This window comes from Ipomoea triloba, chromosome 8 (assembly GCF_003576645.1).
Source record: "Ipomoea triloba cultivar NCNSP0323 chromosome 8, ASM357664v1".
Classification (NCBI taxonomy): Eukaryota; Viridiplantae; Streptophyta; class Magnoliopsida; order Solanales; family Convolvulaceae; genus Ipomoea; species Ipomoea triloba.
Genome location: NC_044923.1, coordinates 1,688,228 through 1,705,717, shown reverse-complemented (window position 1 = coordinate 1,705,717; position 17,490 = coordinate 1,688,228). Strand labels below are relative to the sequence as shown.

Below are 17,490 nucleotides of genomic sequence, written 5' to 3'. Positions count from 1 at the left end.
TTTTTGGACTTTTGGGTACAAATTTGCAGAATAATTACTTGACTCCCGAGGCCCGAACTTAGTCTTATTCACCATTTAGCCCCTCTCTCTCTCAGGATTCAGGAAATCCAGCAAAGTACTCTCAATAACCGCCTTTCTGAATGTGTAATGCCGCATTTATCCTTTACAAATTTAACAATTCTTCAAGATGCCTGCTACTGATCGGACAATGATTGCGTTTCCTTGGAGGGCGAAACCGTCCATTCCATTTTCCGCACAAAGTATATAGTATATATAAGGTGAAAATAGGGGAAAATGATGTAGTTGTCCACTTGTCCCGTTGAGAATTCTTTGGGCGGAGGCTATATTTAGGGTTTGACACCGCTATTGACGGAAGAACAATTTGGATGAGGAAGACTAATTCGTCGGCTTTTCTATCTCTGTAACTCTGGTAGATGATTGATCTGCTCCCTCTTCTTCTCGATCTCGGCTTTTTACTGTGTTTGTTTTGATTTTGTTGTGTCTTTGTTAGAATTTTCGGATTATGTTTTTGAGGAATGTCCAGAGAATTTTTTAGTTTGTTACGGAGTTGACTATCGTGATCTGTTTAGTTTTTATGATTTCTGACTCGATCATTTTGGAACAGGCTAAACTAAATTTTTTCTGTTTGTGTTGCTCTGTTTTTTCCCCTAAATTATAAATGTGTACGTGTGGTGGTGATTTCTGTGTTTTTTCTGGAAATTGAAATCGTGTAACTTCTGCAAAGTGTACTTTGCTTTGCTAGAATTTTTGGATTATGTTTTTGAGGAAATTCCAGTGAATTTTTTATTTGAAATCTTTTAGTTGCTTGCGTAGTTGACTATCATAATCTGTTTAGTAGTTATGATTTTTAACTTGATCATTTTGGAACAGGCTAAACTATTTACTATTGTTATTACTGTTGTTGTTGTTGTTGTTTTTTAATTTTTAATTTTTAATTTTTTGCTGTGTTGTGTGGTGGTGATTTATGTGTTCTGCAGGAAAGGTGTTTAAAGTTGTGTAGAATCTGCAAATTGTATTTTGCTGACTAACTTGTGCTCTATTGTGCTTATTTTTGTGTGTTCAATTGATGTTTACTTTATGCGGTATATGCTTCATGTATCCGATGGAATGATGTCCCTTTGGTACTGCATGAAATGAAATTTGCATACTGGTTTTTCACTTAGTTTATTATACATGTTCAATTATATTGATTTTATGCATCTTTGACTGTTCAGGGCTTGCAGATTTTGTAAATGGAATGGTCTCTATGAAGCAAAACTAAGAATGAGTTGTTGTATATAGTTATCTTTGAAATCTTCGATTTGAAGTTGTTGATAGGGTTTCACTCTCTAGGAAGAAATGGAAATAAACTTAGGAAGGGAATTGGATAGTAGCAGGCATTATGATGTTGATTTGAAAAGAAAATGGGAGGCTCAATCTGAGACATTTAGTAATGGAACTACCTGCTTATTGCTACCGAATAGCTCTCCTCCTAATTCTTGCACAGACAAGCTTGGCAAGCGAAGAAAGCTGAATGGAGTCGAAGGCAAAACTAGCTGTGGTGGTTTTCACATCAGGAAACATATGGTTCAACATTATCTGAATTTAAAGAGAAGTGGACCTCCAAAACGTTTAATGTACTATCAAAATGATGAATGGACTGACTTTCCTGAGGATATTCTTGCAATCGTTAGAAAAGATTTCCAGATGGAGAAATCAGTTATAGAGGTAGACTTTTATGGTAAAATTTGTGTGCTTGACTTTGTCTCTGTAATGCTGGTCGACTTGAAGACAGGTTCCCAGCAACCAATTGCATGGATTGATGAAGCTGGGAACCGTTTTGTCCCTGAAAATTTTGCAGACTGTGATGAAGTGGATGAATACAATGACACTAAAAATGGGAACAATTACATTGAGGTAAATTTGGATAATCTAGGCTCCAATGATATGAAGCTGAAAATTAAGATTGAAGTAAATGGATCAAATATCTCCAAGCCAGAGGAATCATGTGGGGAGTCCAATACTCTTGTTAGACTAGTTAACGGTGATCTTGAACCTGAGGTGAAAGATTTTAATATGGAAAATATTGATCATTATGTTGGCTCTTCAGCTGCAAAATGTGATGAGGGTTCTGCTGAAAATGAACAGAGAGAGGAAAAAGCAACAATGATTGGTTCCCCTTTGGGCTATCTGGAGTCCGATTCAGTGAGGAAAATGTTTCTTTCAGGCGTTAAGCCATCTGCACATGCATATATAATTGATGTATACCGTGACACAAGCATTCTCATGAAAGCAAAATCGGAACTTTTTCTGAAGCAGGCTGAAATTGTGAAAAAACTGCATGGGGATGCCAATATCCGATTTGCGTGGCTTCCTTCTTCTAAAAGTGTACTTTCTAGGATAATGAAATATGGCCTTGTTAGTTGTGATACAATCCAAATGAAATCTCCGTATTGCTATGGAGTTCATCTAGTTGCTATTGATCATACTGAGATCAGGTAAATGTTGTTTTGCTCACTTCATTTGGTGTTAAGTTGAAATTTTCAAGAAAAAATAAAAATCTTAGTCTTATAATTAGAGCCGCTTTGATGAATTTAGCACTTCCATCTGATGTGGCTATGCAGGCTGTCAACTTAGTATTTCTAGAGAATCATATTTAATCGTTCATTGAACAAGATACTGATTTGGTTTGCTTATGCAAGTCAGTTGTTGCACTGTATATGGTTTTAACTTCTTCTGTGCTATGATCATATTACAGTGTCTATTGTTACCTGCTTCATTGCAGCATAAATGCATAATCATAATATGCTTTGTTTGTATGTGTTATGACTATGTCAGAAAAGGGGAAAAAATAGATGCAGCAACTTAAATTTTATCTGATTGTCTTTGCACATGTTTGCGACATGACAATTTTATCATTCTTTTGGTGTTTTTTTTTTAATTGGTTTCTATGTGTTTCATAATTAGCTACTGCTTTTGTTTTTGTCTTTTCCTCTCTAGTGCAAACTACTGTGATGTTGACGAAAATGGTGTACGACACATGATATTGTGCCGAGTCATTATGGGAAATATGGAGCCAGTTCATCTTGGATCTAAGCAGTTCCATCCCAGCAATGAGGCTTTTGATAATGGTGTAGATGATTGTCAAAATCCAAAGCATTACATAGTTTGGAGTATGAACATGAACACTCATATCTATCCAGAATATGTTGTTAGTTTCAAGTCTTCTTCTGAAGCTGAAGGTGATAATTTAACTCTGCTATTCATAATGTTTCGACTTATGACTCTTTCTCTTGTTGCACCCAGAAATGTTGCATGCTTTTGATCTTATGTTGTTAAGAGTAGTATGCAAGCATTACTTCAAAGTAAAAATAATCTTATTCTGAAAGTGAACACTTCTAACACTTGGCATTTACTTTGTTTTCATGACAGGAGCTCTGGTTGAAAGTGAGAATCTGACTGATATTTCAGGGGTTAGTACTTGTTGTCAGGTGTCTTCAGATCAGGTACGCTCGGACTCCTGTCCAGCGTGGCCGGTGACTGTTCTAACTAAAATAGCTATACTTCATTTCCCTTTTTTCTTTTCTTGGGTTTGTTTTATGTTCCCCTGATGCCATCATCATTACATGTATTATATGACTGAAGCAGGATGCTAACATTTGAATAGTATCCTGATATCTACATTTTAAGAAGCCATATTCAGGTATTTGATTTCCTACAAATCCAATCCGCTGGATTTTGTGTGGATAGTGAGGATAGATTTTTCTTCTGCATGTGGATGAAGCACAAGAAGGCTGCTAAATGTTGAAATCTATTCATTTTCTCAGGCAGAATGATGGTCCTTTTTATTTTCTTTTTCTTTTCTTTTCTTTTTTGGCATGTTCTCTTTGCTGTAGGAAATTAACTTCTAAGTAAAAAACAGTTCAAGTAGGCATTGTTGCCAGCATTGGTCTTTTATAATTGAACCTCAATGGCTGTTTCTACAATGGCAAGCTGTTTTGGTTTTCTCTGCTTTTATGCTAATAGAGGAGTCTTCAATCATTGAAGTCGTGCATCCAGTCTCTCAGGCCAGTATTTACAAGGATTAAGGTTTTAAAGTGTTACAAAAGTTAGAAAGGAGAATCTTTTTTTGAGTGTTGGAGTCTTTAATTGGTTTCTTCATCTGTTTTTTTTTGCTCTACATGAATTGTACTTTGTGTTGCTCATGACATTTCTACTTAACTCACATTCTCTTTTGGGTGTCCCAAAATGATTGCATAACTGGAAAACATGTCCTTCTGAAAATTCAATCTTCAGTTGGAAAGATTATAGTTGACCTTGATCCACATTTTCAGATAGACATTTCCCTTGTTTTCAAATTTTGTTTTCTGTGCTGTAAGATGCCTTGTGAAATATTACTTCATAAGACTTAATTGCATTTCTCAGAAGCGCATATGGTGGCATATAGTGCAGAGTCCTACAAAATTAGTAGTTCCACGCATTTCTCAATTTTAAGTTCTTCTATAAACATACTTGTCATTTGCTTTATTCATTCTTGCAAGTACAACAAATAATGTTCTATGTGGGTGCCAGCGCATTGACTTTAGTGTCTAGTGAGCGAGCACAGTTTTAATGATTTTGGATCAATGCATCTCTGGCTAGTTCACTTATATTTGTTCAGTCAACCTTCCTAATGTATTAGGCTGGGTATTTCATTGTAACATTTTATAAGTGTCACTGAGTTTTGAAGTTGATATTTGATAGAATTACTTGTGTAAATTTTTAGGTAAACAACAACCGTCAAATTTTACTCCAAAATCCTCAAGGAAGGGTTCTTCCTAGGATCCCAAGGTCCCCTTGGATGCCATTCCCCATGTTGTTTGATGCTATCTCCCAGGAAGTTGATCCAGAGAAAATGCGAAGAATTAATATCAGCTATGAGTTATTCAAGGTGTGTGCATACAATTACATTGGAGTATAATTTGGGCCTTCATCTATTTCTCTTGGAGTTTGTATATCTACCTGCGTCTTCATTTTTGTGACATTTCCAGAGTAAAAAGATTAGCCGGGATGATTTGGTCAGAAAGCTGAGGTTGACTGTTGGAGATACCTTATTGAAGAACACAATAATAAGTCTTCAGGCCAAGGTGAGATTTGTACCGGTCTATAAAAAAAACCTGCTTTCTATATACAAAATGATTTTTTTTTTCTACTTCCAATTGAGAATCAAAGATTAAAAGGCTGGTTCACATGGTCTAATAAAAGAGGACTTCCTGGTAGATCATCCAGAGATTACATAGGCTTGAAGCACTTCTTTAGTCTGAAAGTTGGAATATTATGGTTGTGTTTGTCAATTCCCAGATTCAGCAAATGCAGTAGTTATCGAGTGTTTAAGTATATTATCTTATTACTGCATGTTTCCTTGCTTTATGACAGATGATGGCTCAGTCACCTGGTGAAATTGTCAATCCACCGAAACCAGAGCCCGGAAACTGAAGAGGATCCTTATGTTCAGGTTGTTGAGAAGAGTGGCTTTTGTTATCTGTACAAGTAGTATAATCATGAAAAATATACCCAACTCTTTTCCTTTAATTGCAGTTACATATGTCAAAATTAAATACTAGTTTGCCTTTCGTTAATGCGAAGGAACTTATTTCAACTCAGCCATTTTGTTTCTCATATTTTTTCAGTATTGGTTCCTTAGAGAAATATGGAGAAATAATTTCTTTTAATTTATTTTAGTAGTTTGAGGAATGAGTAATGAAAACACTTTCAAGGGAGGCAGCAGACATGAGTACAGATGTCAAATCAAGGGCTGGTGGGGGAGTAAGTGAGTAACCCCACTTTACCCTCACAAGAATGAATCAGAATTGTCGAGGAAATGTACATCAAAAGTTGCTAACCCAAAATCTAAGTTCAGCTACTGGGAAGGACAATGGGGTTCTCCTGTGAAATACGGAAAAAACACCTCAGCCCAACAACACTATAAGAATCACCAGCATGCAAATTGCCCCACTTTAGAGGCCTGCACAAAGAATATCTGTCTTTAACCTAAGTTTTGGTTAAAAGTTGTGCTGCTGCTGTCCAGGTTATAATTTTAGCCTTTACCATTTTGTTAGATCCCCCATTAGCAAATGTGTTAGGCAAAAGTCAGGTTCACTTCACTCAGCCCATTCTTCCTAAGATTGATGGACCTCGGACTTTCAGTCTCTTTGGCCCTGTCTCTATGGGGAATGGTTCCCTAACAGTTCTCCCTGACCCATGCTGCATACTGTCATCTTTCTTATGCTCCCTATGCTTCACCATTGGTTCCTCGTTTGCCAACTTCTTGCACTTCATTGAAATGGGTATTACACTACCTTTGTGTGGTCTGTCTCTCAGAGCAGAGTGCGGGTCTTCCTTGGAGTGATTAGGAATGGCGCTTGAAGTGTAACTTCTGCTATCAGCAAGGGAACACTGTGTAGTATTAGATTTCCCAGAGCGTCCATCTGATAGATGCTTCTTTAGCCGTTTGAATCCCTGCAAGATAAAATCATCCATTGGATTACTTCTCCTGAACGATTATTCCATTATGAGAGCAAACAAAAAAGGGACTTGGAACAGATTGCAATTTCCAAATCGAGGGAAGAGTTATATAATCTGCCCAAGGAAGTCAACATCCATCTAAGGTTTAACATACTGATAAGGGAAATGGTACCTGGTGCTCATTACTGAAAGAAACGGTATCATGAGGACTTCTATGCAACAATCTAGGTCGTCTCTTTACCCTGAATATTTCTGTATCAGACTCATCATCGTCATCTTGATCTACTATATGTCTAGTCTCTGAGCTCTGTACTTTCTTATGGGCACTTAAAAAATGATCAGAAGAATTAGGAACTGTTTCAGAAACAGAAGTTCCCGACTCCATACTCAACAGGGTCTTGCAAACTGTCCTTTCTAACTCACTCTCTATTTCCCCAGGCAATTCAAGATTCAAGTCGCAGTAAGGGACATAATCCTTGTCCTCAACCTTCGGAAACAAGTTTGAAAGGAGATAAAAATCCTCACTCTTTTTGTGAAGTTTTTGAACCTCATACAACACCACTTCCTCATGCTCAAACTTCTTAGCTGCATCTTCCATGTCCAAAATATCTTCTCTTAAACAAAGGGTTCTATTGCTGCCACATGGTAGCTCAAGTGACCAAGGATCTGGCACAGATAGCGCAGAACTAAGCATTAGATCCAGAAAAATAATCTCTAGTCTAAGTAAAAAAGACGGGGAGAGGGCGAGGAAGGTTCAGTTTGCACATACCATGGCGAAGGCAGACTGCATGTGAGGTACAGGTGCAATTAATGTATGCCAGGTAACAGTCACGTTTGCATATGCTACAAAGAATGGTACCATGGGAAACTAAACATATCTCTGTACATGCTTTTACTTTCATGAGGCACCACCGGGCAAAGTGATGAAACCGTATCAAATTTACAAAAGATGCTTTTGTGTTGAGGTGAGACTTTACGTCTTCCATTACATACTCATGATCTTCAAGTTCCAAACTCCTAGATAGAAGCATTGCTTCTTTGCAGAGAAGCTCCTCATAAGGAAGGAGGGGAATCCTATTAAGAAGTGCATAACGATGACAAGCAATTGAACCCACAGGAAACCAATCACCAATTGCAAAGTTCACAGCCTCACCACAGTTAAAACCTAAAAAATGTGTAAAACATTAAAAAATTAAAAACCTTTGCACCATGTGTGAATAGTCATCTAGAGGGACAAACATTGAACTTCATATTATGCTAGATATTATCAATTGTAAACACAATTTAAATCTTACCATGACTAAACCCTGCATGATATGCTCGAGGAAATGTCACAACAAATTCACCGGGATTTTGCACAGCTTTGTAGACGGGAACATCATGTTCTAACAAGATATTAGGAGGAAACAATGTTGTCTTCCCCAAAAGGACATCAAAAGCTCCATCCTCTCCGTTAACTGCTAAAATGTCATTGGTGTATACGTGCTTCTGGACAACCATCTCAAAATCAAGTGCTGCCTGACCAGGAATTCCATACCAAGTTTTTGTAGCCCCACAGTGGTGGTAATTTATACTATACATGGGAAAACAGAATGATCAGTCAGAATATAAATGTTACCAATGTGCTCAAGTCAATAAGGTGAACATTTACCTGTACAAGAAATGGTCTTCAACATGCCATGCAAACATACTAAATAGCATTCCAATGTAAAGCATTGGTTCAGTAACTCCCTAGAGAACAAATTATAACATTTAGAACATAAGAGAGAGTACTTTCAAATTGAGAAAACAATAAAGAAAATATGTAAATTATTTCCTTACCGGAATTGTTCTTCCAAGAAGTCTCAATATGGATTTAGGTAGCCAAGAGACTCTCTGCAGCAAAAATTACAATCTTATTAAAATTTGTAAGAAAAGAAGATGGCATTGAAATAAGGAAAGGGGGTCACCATGAAGAGCACAATGAAATGGGGAGCGTCTCGACATGAACTATTGGTAACCACAACTCTTACAACCCCAATGTCCCCCACCCCACCCAAAAAACCAAGGAAAAATGCTGGTGAAATAGGGAAGATAAAATTAAGAGAAAACGAATCTTTACTGTGCAAGAGGAGAGAGGGAGAAAATAATAATAATAACCAAAATAAGAGATCTAGTCTGAAACAAAATTTCTATTCACACATAAAACCAGGAAAACATATCAACCAATGATTAAATCATGATTGCAAAATCATAGTAAGAAAAAGAGATACACTAACACCACTTTCAAAATCAGAAATTACATTGAAAAAGAAAAGGCAAGTTAGCAAGTAGCAAAGAAGTCAGTGAAATTGGGAATAGATAATAAATATATACAATCAGAGTATTTATTAACACTCATTTTAAATTGATTACCAAACATTTAGATAATAAACCCACATAAATTTGCAATGTAAATTGGAAGCTTGTTATGAGATCAGCACCTTCAGGTTCCATCTGCTTTTTCCAAGCTGATCATTTGGAGAAGATGAAAAAGCGCTACCATCAACATCACAAGCATATTCAACACTCTCAGTGTTTCCACAAGCTATTTCATGCCAAAATTCTTTTTCCAAGTATGATGGAGGAAGGCATCCAGCACTACAATACTTTCGAGCATAAATCTTGTTTGCCATTTTCTCGAAATCTCGAAACGAATAGTTTCTGAAAAACCACACTTCATTAGTATCCAAAGAATAACTCAACTGAGGTTGCATAAATATGATAAAGAGGCTAACCTTCCACTCATAAAAAAAGTGACCTTGTCCTCCATATCCCATTCAGCTAATCGAAGTGGTTGCACTCTAGTTGTAAATTTGAAACCGGATTTCTCTTTCATTAAAACTACACCAGCAGGAACAGAAGCAGTAATGGGAGACACAATTTTGCATATACCTGAAATTTAAGTTAGATAGTGAACATGTATTTAGTTGACAAGAAAAAGGAAATGGAAGGAAAAAGGGGGGACTACTCCCTCTGTCCACAAAATCCCTCACTCCTACCCATTTATTTGGTCAGGTTGACTAAATTTTTAAGTTTTGTTACAGTCAAAAAATCAATTTTTTAAAATAAAAATGTATATTAGAACACAATATTAAAAGAATAGAAATCTTAAAGAGAACCTTTAGGCTTTAAAATGTTATCCAAAACTGAATGGATGGGGGCAGTAGGAGTATTATTTATTAAATTGCTTTATACAAAGTATAGCAATTGAATGGCAGCACCCGTTATCTAAATGTGTGTGTGTGTGTGTGTGTGTGTACACAAGCTTTTGTTTTACAAGTAGAATAAATATAATATGAATATATAATTTATTGACTCTAACAGATTATTATCAGAGGCATTACCATATTTGGAAGCTTCTGGAGCAATCTTTTGCAGATAAACTAAAGGATCCTCAAACTCCTCCTTCTTTGGATAATATATTGGACATTCCGGAATCTTGTCAATCCAATCAAGATTTGATGTTTCAAACTTTGAAACCTTGTGTTTTGAGAAAGCATCTTTTCCATTTAACATTGCAGCAGATTGTGGATATGTGTCTAAGCTACCAGGAATTCTCACACCACAAGTTGCATGTCCTCTTAGAGCATCTCCTCCACTTCTGCTCATCATGTTGCCAGAACATGCAAAATCATTCATTGATTCTGACTTCATTCGTTGAAGCCTTTTCCGCTTCAAGAATTCCAATTTAACTTCCCTTGACATGCAAACTTTTCCTTCCACCTGCCATAGAAGAAAAGATTCCAAATGAATCAAACATTTTAACCATGCAAAAACAAGGTTGAGAAATCATTACTGTGGCACTAACATAGTACTCCATTGAAATTTTATATAGAATCAAAGGAAGTTGATACAAGACAAGAATTGTTTAAAAACTACTCCATAACAAAAGCAACCTGTTGAAATTGAGGGATTGAGAGGCCTGGCAAGTGGCGAATAGCCACCACATGCCAGTTAAACGGAAGCAAAATATGTGAGAAACCAAAGAAAGAGGGAATATAAAGGAAACATTATAATGAAAGCTTACAATAGATTGTCTCTCAGTGTACTCTATAAAATTGTATAAAGATCCTATATTTATAGGAACATCAGGGCTAAACCAATCCTACTAGGAATAGGAAACTTAGCCTACTTCTACTATGGATAGGACTAAGGTTTCCTATTATTCAACACAACCTATTATTATAGCAAAGTGCATTATAGTGCATCAATGCCTATTAAGGACTAAACAATGTTCAGATTCTCCATGCCAGAATTTTAGGAATTGTGCATCATCACCGGTTTAGTAATAAACCATATTCAGATTCTCCATGCAAGAATTTTAGGAATTGCTGTCAGCCTTGAAAAATCAACAATAGAAATTGCCAAGCATCACATGCAACAGGCTTGTATCTATCACAACTTCAGAGTTATTACTAAACAGTGAGCCTCAATATGCAAAGAGATATACAGAGAGTTCAGATGCATGCAGCTTCACATAGATAATGTGCATCCAATGTGGCTTCCTAAAAGTTGTGAGCAGTAAAAGGTTGAGAAAGATATTAATTGAGGACATAGAGGATTTATTTTGCCCATAACATAAAACTGCATTAACTGAGAGTGATACATCAGAGCAGGTAATCAACTTAGTCATTGCAACCAGTAAAGATGAAGACCTCAAGAGCCTGAAAATCACCTTCTACTTATTGCTCAATTGAAACTCCAACTTTATCCAAGTAGATTCAATAACCAGAATCAAAGCAACAAACTGGATAGAGAACAAAATTGACCTGTTTAAACTAGAGGAAAAGTGGAAAACTGGCAAATATAAACGGGGAAATAAAACATCAAAGCAGCATACCAACTCCCAACACAGCCGCACACAAAAAGCCAGTAAAAGAAAGAAATTATAAATATCTGACCAGCATCCGACATAGAATATGGCAGTTTCTATAAACCTAATAAGGTATATACACAATATAGGCAACCATAAACATGAAATAAAAAAAGAAAAAAAAATCACAAAATACAACAGAAAAAATATGATTCCGGAAATCATAAATTAATTAGCCTACGGTATAATTTCTCTCGAAAAAATTAGTTAACAAAATTAACTAAAATATAAAATGCATTAAATGCAAAGAAGTAGGGGTAAACGTTTCAGCGAGAGGTCCGCTTTGCAACATAAATCCATGAATTTCAGTAGGATTAAACATTTAAACGAACACTGGAGATCCAAAATTCCGCGAATTCCATGAACTACTAAGAAAAATAAATGAAGAAAAACTAAAACTCCTTATATATTCATACATTTAACTAGACACATACCATCTCATTCCGAAGCTGTTCTATACTCAACTCCGTCTTAGCTCACTCGTCGCCGAAAAACCAGCCCCCAAAAAAAAAAAAGCAAAAAGGAAACAATACAGACAGAGCCCTAGATCACGATCTAGGGCGATAAAATCCACAAACAAGGCCTTAAGCTCGCCACATTCTCTCGAAACTGCGCAAACCGAGCCAAACTCGAAGATCAGAACGATTCTAGCGTCGCAGTCTGCGAACTCTCCCACCAACGAGAGAAACAAATCCGGAAGACAAAAAGGTATTAAATGCGTGAAAAATTCTCCGGCGAAGCTGTTAGCCGACGACGATGGCGGTTTTCCGGCGAAAACGAGGCGTTTTCCGATGAGCTAGAGAGAGAAAGTGAAGACAGAGGAAGGAACGTGAGAGGAACAGTAGATTAAATCCAGTAGGCAGGCTTTTAGAAAACCGAAAATGAGAAAATGTCTTTAGATAACTTATAGCTCTATATATACACATACGTATACATTATTATGGTTGATATTAAAAAATTCCCTTGTATTATAACACACTATTACTTTTTAATGTCATGTCTAAGTATCTTCGTCACCTTAAAACTATTTCAAGTTTATCAATTTAGTATGTGTCATGTCCGTAAATACAATTATTCTTTAACACGACACACTCTTTACAAAATACAAAATACAAAATACTTCTTTAGATTTCTGAAACAATACAATATTTTATCAATCACATAATACTTAATCTATCTCATTTACATGTTCTCAATCACATAATACTCACTCAATATCATTTTACCTTTCACCCGTCAAACTAACTTTTTTTTTTTTAATGTTTGCTTATAATTATTAATTTTTATGTGTATTTAATAGTACTTTTAATGTAATTTTTAAATATATAAATTTTATATACAAATATCAAATTAAATATTAAAAAAATTGAACTATAAATAACTTGAGTCAAGCCGGATCAAGTGAATTAGACACATAAAATATAACGAAGAGAGTATCAGGTTAACTAACGCTCCAAAAATTGGTCTAGTGAATTAAAAATTTCACTTAAAATTTACTTTCAGTCACATATTAGGCGTTTGATTTTTACTATGAACAATAGAGGTTTGGAATATAGTAGTAGATATATATATATATATATATATATATATATATATATATATATGCTTAGACTCTGGTGCGAAGAAAGCCTCAGGTGCGAAAGTAAGGAGAAATTTGAGCCTTTGGGATGTCCAGATCAACAGCTCTAAAAAAACGCTTATAATTTACACGATGTCATATTATCCAGTAAGCCATTTCTGATCTACAATGTTTGGCATTCTGTTCAAATAATGAAAGCACAAATTTGGCTCTTGGAAGGCACAATAATGTTCTCTAAAAGGCTCAACAATATGCATTTCAAAGGTACAACAATGTGCTCTGCAAGGCTCAACAATGTGTAATATAAGGCAAAATAATATGTACTTCGAAGGCACAACAATGTGCTCTAGAAGACGCAACAATATGTTTTGGAAGAATCAACAATATGTATTAAAAGACTCAACAATGTGCATTGAAAGACACACTAGTGTGCTCTGGGAGGCACAAACAAAGTTAACTTAATTATACAAAATTATCATAATGTCACATCGTTTTTTTAAAAAATATCTCCATGATGGACTACTGATCTAGACTGAATCAATGAATGAGATTAAATCTTATTTTCACTTAAGGAAATATCGGCACCTGATTCATCTCCTATATATGTGTGTATGTGTAAAAGAAGTTGGGAAAATACAAAGGAATTTAATGTTATAGTCATACCCGTTTATTTACGGGGAAAATGAAAGAAGTGTGAACTACAAAGGAAAGTGGGGGGAGGTTGTTACGTTGACTCAACCAACACACTGCCGGGCATTAAATCCCACCGTTTAAAAATCACACCCGTTATTCCAATTTTACGCTTTACTGGTACCCCAATTTACATCATATTTAATGTCATTTTATTTAATATCCTGGGGTGAAGTTGAGAAAGGAAGTCAGGATCCCGTGCGCAAACAAACATCGTACAACTGCCTGAACGGTTGCATCAGCCGTTAGACCACTGTTCTATAAACAGAGTACTGTTCAGCGGTCGATGAAAGCTTGACACATTGGATTTGTACTTGCAGCAGAGGTTAATGTTTCTGATATGTATTTTTTTTTTGTAATAACGAAAATAAACTACAGTTATTGTCTACTGATATGTATTAGGCAAATCACTCCTTGTGAGTCTAGTAAGTAAAAGATTATAAGGAAATAAATCAGTTCAATAGGTCACTATCACTGAAAGTTGAACTTAAAATTTAATTTTATAGTTATCAAATTAATCGTCTGCCCAATTTAGTTGGGTTGTCCCTAGTTTACGTGTATTATGTGAAATGACACATTACTCCCTTGAAGACTGTCGTTTTTGGGCTTTTAGCTATCAAGGAAATAAAAGGGGTGAAAGTGTCTCTGCAAATGTTTTATCCGATAGCTCAATAAGGAAGCAATGGAATGGGTTTCGTAAGGACTACAACGTGGCTTAAGTGCCATGTTATGGGACTTAGTTTAATGGTTCAAAAATCATTTTGGAAGTTTTACTTTAGCAAAAGGGTGGGGGTTCGCTTTTCAAAAAAGACATGAGGTCACTAGAAGACTCAAAGTCCAAAAAAGTGATCAAAGGTGTTCTTGCTAGAATCGTCAGGATCCATATGAGAATGCAACCAAGTGCCACTAGACCACAAGATCTTAGCTAGTTAGATATAAATTTGATTGTATTAGTTTTATAATGTGAAATATGGATATAAGTACACATTAAAAAGTAATGATATAGCTAGGGGTCTCAAACAATAGATTAGAGCATCCTCATCAATTCAAAAAATTTTCATAGTTTTTTTTATGTGACAATACGGAAAGAGTGTTTCAATAACCTTGTGGTTTAGTAACACGAATTAATTATTTCAAATGAGAAATCATGGGTTCGAGGCAAACTAGGTTAGGTGAAATGTGAGTATTTATTTTTTTTAAAAGACTATATATATTATTTATTAACAATTCCAATAATTAGTTAAAGATTAAAAATGTATTAATGCAGGTCAACCCACAATTTCTTATTAATCTTAGATAGGGATAGAGTGGAGATAATGTATGGTGGAGGACTGGAGGGAGTTTACTTTTGGGGTTGAAGCTAATGATTAATTTTCAACATACATTAAAAAAAAATGAAAAATAAAAATAAAAATAAAAAATTGAAACTTTAAATGGATAAGAAAAGGTCTTTGGCAGCTCAACTGTGAACGACGACTGGTTAACAAATTTCACTTTCCACTTTTCCAGTTTATGGCTTACACTAATATTATGGATTTAGCCTCCAAACTTACACCAAAATAGTAATTTTAGTTATTTTTAAATCAACAATGAGAGGGACCCTTGAAATGAGACTGAACTCGGTTATTAAAAATTACAAGATACCAAGTTTCTTGTCTTCGAGTATCTGTCAAAGAGGAAGGGAAGAAACATCGTACACCTACAGACTCTGATCGTGTTGGAGGGAGAGATCGCAATATTTGTAGTTTTGTTATGTTCTTCACAAATATGAACCACCTCGATTTGCTATTGAGATTCTTAATTGCTAATACTTGTTGAAAGTTTTGAACAAAAAATAAAATGTTAGAAAAAAGTAAAATATTACAAATGAAAAAAAAAAAAAGCTATAAATTTAAAAAAAAAAATGATACTTATAATTCAGAAAAATGAGAAATGAATACAAAATAACAAGTGACAAAAGAACCCTTTTTATCATAATTGATATAGTAACTACTAACTAGTAACCACCCTCCTCATAAAAAAAGGACAACTCACATCACATGCCTCATCCTCTACAAATGAAAAATATTGCAATATTTTTTAAGAAAATGTTTATAGTGTCAACTGGTATTGATACCTTTTGCATCATATACAATTATATATGTTTTTTTAACATATAACTAAGTTTTATTGGTTTCACCAAACTATATCTTAGATTTTATGAACCTATCTTCATGCATATGATTCTATGAATAAGCACATCTAATTAACTAATATAATTTCGAGACTTAACTGTGTTACATATATTTTTGAATTCGTTGTGGGTAATATCAACATCCCAAACATCGTAAAATATTTTTATTAAAAAAAAAACAAAAAAGAAGAAGGAGAAGAAGAAGTTACCTCAAAAAGTTACAAACCGGAAAACAACATCATTGAGACTTGAACGCCGTTATTACGAAAATACTTGGCGCTTTTCATAGCAGAAATAATGAAACTGCATATGCTTCACTTTCGTGGGGGACCACACTGACCTAACTGGATGGAATCCTATGAAATTAACACACTACTAGACACGAGTTGATCTCCACCCTTGGATCTTCTTACTTTTTATATTGTGTGACATTGACCCCGTTATTTTAGAATAATGCTCCGTTTGGCTATTTGAGAGAATAGGGAAATTAAAACAATCTTGTGTTATAGTGAGATTCTAATTACTGGATCACTTCAATTGAACCATTCTCTTGCGCGTCGTACGAGGTGTGCTCGATTCGAGACGTGACAATATGCTTACTATGGAGGGATGTCGTTAAATGGTTAATGTTTACTTACTTATCATCAATTGGTTTTAAGTAGGATATGACAATTAAATAGCCAAAGAACTGCTTGACATGATGGGTGACCCCTGGGAAGTACGCATAATGCAGCGCTAAGATCCATCAATTGATATCAGAGCCGAGGTCATGGGTTTGAATCGATAGCAAGGCAAAAAGCGAGTCTAGTCCCAGACCGGATGTGGGCGTAAGTTGGGCCAAGTCTAGTCCCATGAGGGGATGATGGGCAATTGGGCGCGTAAACCCATCACATTCTCATCAAACTTTTACCTTTATAGTTAAAATTTTTGCGACTGAAGTGGTGAATTACTCCAAATGCATCCTAAACGCGACAATGTGAGGGATATGAAGAGCGAAAGTAATTGCAATTATCACACTTCTCTTATTTGTATACAGTGACGAAAGAAACCCGCAATTACTATAGATGTTTTAAATATTAGATAAACTGTATTAAAAAGACTTCATATGATGGGCTCAACTAAAATGATGTTGATAATAATTAAAACTTGTGACATTTAAGTACGAAAATTATGTTTCATATACATGTCCATCCCTTTTGGAGCATTATTATTCAATTTTGATAATGCTTTGGCAATTAGGAGTATTATAAATTATCTTAAATAATAAATATGATATGATTTGATACACATAATATTTTGTTTTGTAATAAATGAGTTGTCGTCATCTGCTAAATTGTACATAGCTATTGGCTCTTCCAGGTCAACAAGCCCCCTGTTTTAGCTATATTAATCACAGATGGAATTATTCGTTAATCTCGAGGCATGACTAAGTCAATGCATAATAATAATATTATTATTATTATTGTTTATGTTTATTTATTTATTATGTGACGGTAGAAATTCGTAATTACTATCTAATGATGTACATACATTAGGTAGTCCGCAAATCACACAAGAAAAGTAAAGAGTATGAGAAAAAGTTGTTCAATGAAATGTTGCTAATAATTAAACTCGTGACCTATAGAGACTCATGTTCCAATAACTCGACCA

At 35.1% G+C, this 17,490-nt stretch overlaps 2 protein-coding genes across 4 annotated transcripts; one reads left to right on the top strand and one right to left on the bottom strand.

The window, feature by feature from the left end:
- The first annotated feature begins 285 nt into the window (after nucleotides 1–285).
- On the top strand, nucleotides 286–5,642 carry LOC116027420 (inactive poly [ADP-ribose] polymerase RCD1). 2 transcript variants are annotated; one of them, XM_031269043.1, is made up of 7 exons: nucleotides 286–430; nucleotides 1,236–2,498; nucleotides 3,001–3,242; nucleotides 3,433–3,473; nucleotides 4,766–4,930; nucleotides 5,031–5,126; nucleotides 5,416–5,642. In XM_031269043.1, exons 2-7 carry the CDS (start codon nucleotides 1,360–1,362, stop codon nucleotides 5,473–5,475), a joined length of 1,743 nt encoding a protein of 580 aa, XP_031124903.1. In that variant the 5' UTR covers nucleotides 286–430; nucleotides 1,236–1,359; the 3' UTR covers nucleotides 5,476–5,642. The 2 variants fall into 2 exon arrangements, with proteins under 2 accessions (XP_031124903.1, XP_031124902.1); XM_031269042.1 differs by having other exon boundaries at nucleotides 3,433–3,506.
- A 46-nt stretch (nucleotides 5,643–5,688) lies between these two features.
- LOC116027419 (lysine-specific demethylase JMJ706-like) lies at nucleotides 5,689–12,290 on the bottom strand. 2 transcript variants are annotated; one of them, XM_031269041.1, is made up of 11 exons: nucleotides 11,833–12,290; nucleotides 11,201–11,272; nucleotides 9,870–10,248; nucleotides 9,261–9,417; nucleotides 8,967–9,186; nucleotides 8,326–8,379; nucleotides 8,156–8,235; nucleotides 7,800–8,077; nucleotides 7,274–7,669; nucleotides 6,677–7,170; nucleotides 5,689–6,498 (listed from the first exon to the last, which is right to left on the bottom strand). In XM_031269041.1, the coding sequence occupies exons 3-11, from the start codon at nucleotides 10,228–10,230 to the stop codon at nucleotides 6,145–6,147; spliced, it is 2,394 nt and encodes a 797-aa protein (XP_031124901.1). In that variant the 5' UTR covers nucleotides 10,231–10,248; nucleotides 11,201–11,272; nucleotides 11,833–12,290; the 3' UTR covers nucleotides 5,689–6,144. The 2 variants fall into 2 exon arrangements, with proteins under 2 accessions (XP_031124901.1, XP_031124900.1); XM_031269040.1 differs by lacking the exon at nucleotides 11,201–11,272 and having other exon boundaries at nucleotides 11,833–12,289.
- Nucleotides 12,291–17,490: the final 5,200 nt, after the last annotated feature.